At 52.3% G+C, this 3,243-nt stretch overlaps 1 protein-coding gene across 3 annotated transcripts; it reads right to left on the reverse strand.

The window, feature by feature from the left end:
• Positions 1-783: 783 nt before the first annotated feature.
• On the reverse strand, positions 784-3,004 carry fam181a (family with sequence similarity 181 member A). 3 transcript variants are annotated; one of them, XM_033027729.1, is made up of 3 exons: positions 2,631-3,003; positions 2,108-2,297; positions 784-1,985 (listed from the first exon to the last, which is right to left on the reverse strand). In XM_033027729.1, exon 3 carries the CDS (start codon positions 1,885-1,887, stop codon positions 1,045-1,047), a length of 843 nt encoding a protein of 280 aa, XP_032883620.1. In that variant the 5' UTR covers positions 1,888-1,985; positions 2,108-2,297; positions 2,631-3,003; the 3' UTR covers positions 784-1,044. The 3 variants fall into 3 exon arrangements, with proteins under 3 accessions (XP_032883620.1, XP_032883621.1, XP_032883622.1); XM_033027730.1 differs by lacking the exon at positions 2,631-3,003 and adding an exon at positions 2,463-2,622; XM_033027731.1 differs by lacking the exon at positions 2,108-2,297 and having other exon boundaries at positions 2,631-3,004.
• Positions 3,005-3,243: the final 239 nt, after the last annotated feature.

The raw sequence follows: 3,243 nt of genomic DNA on the forward strand, positions 1-3,243 counted from the left end.
CACAAGCACACACACACGCGCACACGCGCACACGCGCACACACACACACACATACGCGCAAACACACGCGCGCACACACGCACACACACGCGCAAACACACGTGCGTTCACACACACACGCGCAAACACACGTGCTCACACACGCGCTCACACACACACACGCGCGCGCAAACACACGTGCGCACACACGCACACGCGCACACTCACGCACACGCGCACGTGCACGCGCACACGCACACCGTCAACATAAACTAATTCATACACGCGCGCATAGACACGACATATACCGGGAGAGAGACGCACACACACACACACACACATACGCGCAAACACACGCGCGCACACTCACACACACGCGCAAACACACGCGCGCAAACACACGCGCGCTCACACACGCACACATACACGCACACACACGCGCGCGCACACACACGCGCGCACACACACGCACACGCACACACACACACAGACACGCGCACACGCGCACACGCAAACACACATGCGCAAACACACGCGCACACACACGCACGCACACACACACACGTGCGCAAACACACGCGCACACACACGCGAGCAAACACACGCGCACACACACACGCACACACACACACACGCGCGCAAACACACGCACACACACACGCGCGCAAACACACGCGCTCACACACACGCGCGCAAACACACGCGCTCACACACGCGCGCGCAAACACACGCGCACACGCGCACACACACACAGACACACTCGCAAACACACGTGCGCACACACGCACACGCGCACACTCACGCACACGCGCACGTGCACGCGCACACGCACACCGTCAACATAAACTAATTCATACACGCGCGCATAGACACGACATATACCGGGAGAGAGACGCATTGAATGTATCTACACGACCAGGTACAAGGCACCATTGCACGCCTATTATCCCGACAACTACTTGCTTAATGATCACGCCAAGTGGACAGACGTAGCGCACTCTCAAACACTGCCAGTTTCACAGTGTCCCTGCTGGAAGTTTGAAAGTTCACTCGAACTACAGGCGATCAAAGAAATCCGTACACGTTGTACAAGGGGGGTGGGACAGTGGGCTTCGTGGGAATGGGTTTCAAAACGACAGGTTTGTGAATTTTCTGTCCGCTTGGAGAGTCTTTGGAGTACGCCTGTAGGTCGGTGGATGGAGTGCCCCCCTTCCTCCATATACCAATGTCGGGATATCCAGACGGAGGCAAGCACAGCTGCCCTTGATAAACCCGGTGGCCATGGTACTGAAATGGACAGCAACTGCACACGTTCATTGTGCGTGACAGCGAGGCCAAGTGGAATTTCACCGGCTCTCTCTCGCAGTCCTGTGGGATGGCTGGCAGCGCCGAGGAGAGTTTGGGAGGGTTAGAGCATTCTTGCATTCGCTTGCTTTCGGATCCCGGGCCGGCAGGACCGTCGGCCGCGGCCTCCACCTGCTCCACATGAAACAGGTTCAAGGGCTGCAGGGTTTTGGCCGGCCTCGGCTCCTCCCAGAACGACGCAGGGAGCTGCCGCTTCCTCATGGGCACCTGGTTTTGCCTGCCGAGTTGTTTCCCAGCCGCCGTAATAGTCCCCGACAACGTTTCGCCACAGTCGTGGTCAGCGGGAGGTGCATGCTGTAGGATGTACGCTCGTGTCTTGTCCTCCGTCCCTCCCTTCGAACTGGGATCCAGCAGTCGACTTGGATGACAGCGCGGAATCCGCGAGTATTTCTGCGAAAAACGCTTCAGCTGTTTCTGCAGGTATTTCCTGTGGTCGACCGAGCGGCGGCAAGGAGCCGATTTGTCCAAGGCCGCCTTGATGTCACTCGAAGCCAAATTGACGAAGTTCAACAAAGTTTTAACCTCGCTGTCCGCTGATGCCATATTAATCCCAAACGTATTCCAGTGTATCCTCTCTTAGGGCCAGTTCGCCATCAGTGGGCACAGGAGGATGGTACACGTCCCCGTTTGTCCGTTCAAACCTGTGTGAGAAAGAAGTGAGATTATTGCGCGGGTTTTACTGAATTATTCTGAATTATTGAAGAGCAGAATTATTCCGGGGAAGTCACTTCTATCTGCCACCCCATCCAATAATATTACCAACCTTCAACACTGCTGTAAACACTAAAGAGTCGAACCACACGTGATTGTGTTCATCTTGAATCTTGAGATGTTAGCCGAGGGCAGTCAATATTCACAGTCCATGGTCTAAGGGGTAGAATATTGTTTTGTTTTCTCGTGCAACTGCCTCACGTTCCCTATCGTGTTTTTTGACGAGCCCAATGCAATAATTCCTAGAAAACACATACGTACATCCACACACATTACATTTCTTAACAGTTTTCATTGGTAGGAACATGCCACCATGCTAAAGTCATTGCTACCCTTGGCATTCGCCCAGGTATGCAGTTACCAAGGGCCATGCATCTGACAATGGTATAAAACTTCTCCAATCTTACTTTCTTAACTTTGCGGTGCAATCTATTCCTGTTGAGAATCCTTTGAATAGGATTTACTGTATACCATTAAGCGTAAACACACAAGCGCACACAGCGCTGGTGACACGCGTGGTACCTGTGAAATATCTCCATCTGTAACCCAGCCCTTGTTTAAACGCTTCTGCTCACCTTTGGAACCCGCTAGAGAACAAATCTTGAAATTTCGTTCTTATTTTCCCACTAGAGTTAGCTGAATGAATATAAACTGCCTGTAGTTAAGGCACTTCCAGACCAATCAGCGGCTCCTTCTTAACACAATACATCCCAATCAGGCGCTGGGCTCGCTTGTTCCACATTCTTTTGTATCACAAATTGTTGTTATGGAAACGCAAGAGAGAGGGAAATAAGTACAATAATTTTCAGTGCAATTTTCCCACTCTCTCTCTCCCTGTCTCTCTGCCTCTTCTCCCTCTTCGTCGCCCTTAGCTCTAAAACATGAAGTGCGGATAATATGCGAGGCCTCCGTGGATTTTTGTTTTACATGAAAAATAAGTTCAGCTGCCCGATGCTTTGCGATAGGCATGCTTGAGTGCAGCAACACAATGCTGCCTTTGCAAGCCTGGCCTGTCTACTTTTAGCTGCTCTGCTAAGGCTTTTTTGGGGGGGGGGGGGGGGGGGGGGGGTGGTTGATGTCAGAAGAAGTAGCAGGAAAAACTGAAGAGATGTGCAGATATCCATGGTTAGGGGGCTTGAGCGCTCAAGAATCTTGTCTTTATGTTTGCCTTCTCAATCGAAACACACA

The sequence above is a fragment of the Amblyraja radiata genome, chromosome 9 (assembly GCF_010909765.2).
Source record: "Amblyraja radiata isolate CabotCenter1 chromosome 9, sAmbRad1.1.pri, whole genome shotgun sequence".
NCBI classification, from domain to species: Eukaryota; Metazoa; Chordata; class Chondrichthyes; order Rajiformes; family Rajidae; genus Amblyraja; species Amblyraja radiata.

Bases quoted from the DNA above. Each gene is read 5' to 3' on its own strand.
- fam181a (XM_033027731.1), bottom strand. From the start codon at position 1,887: ATGGCATCAGCGGACAGCGAGGTTAAAACTTTGTTGAACTTCGTCAAT.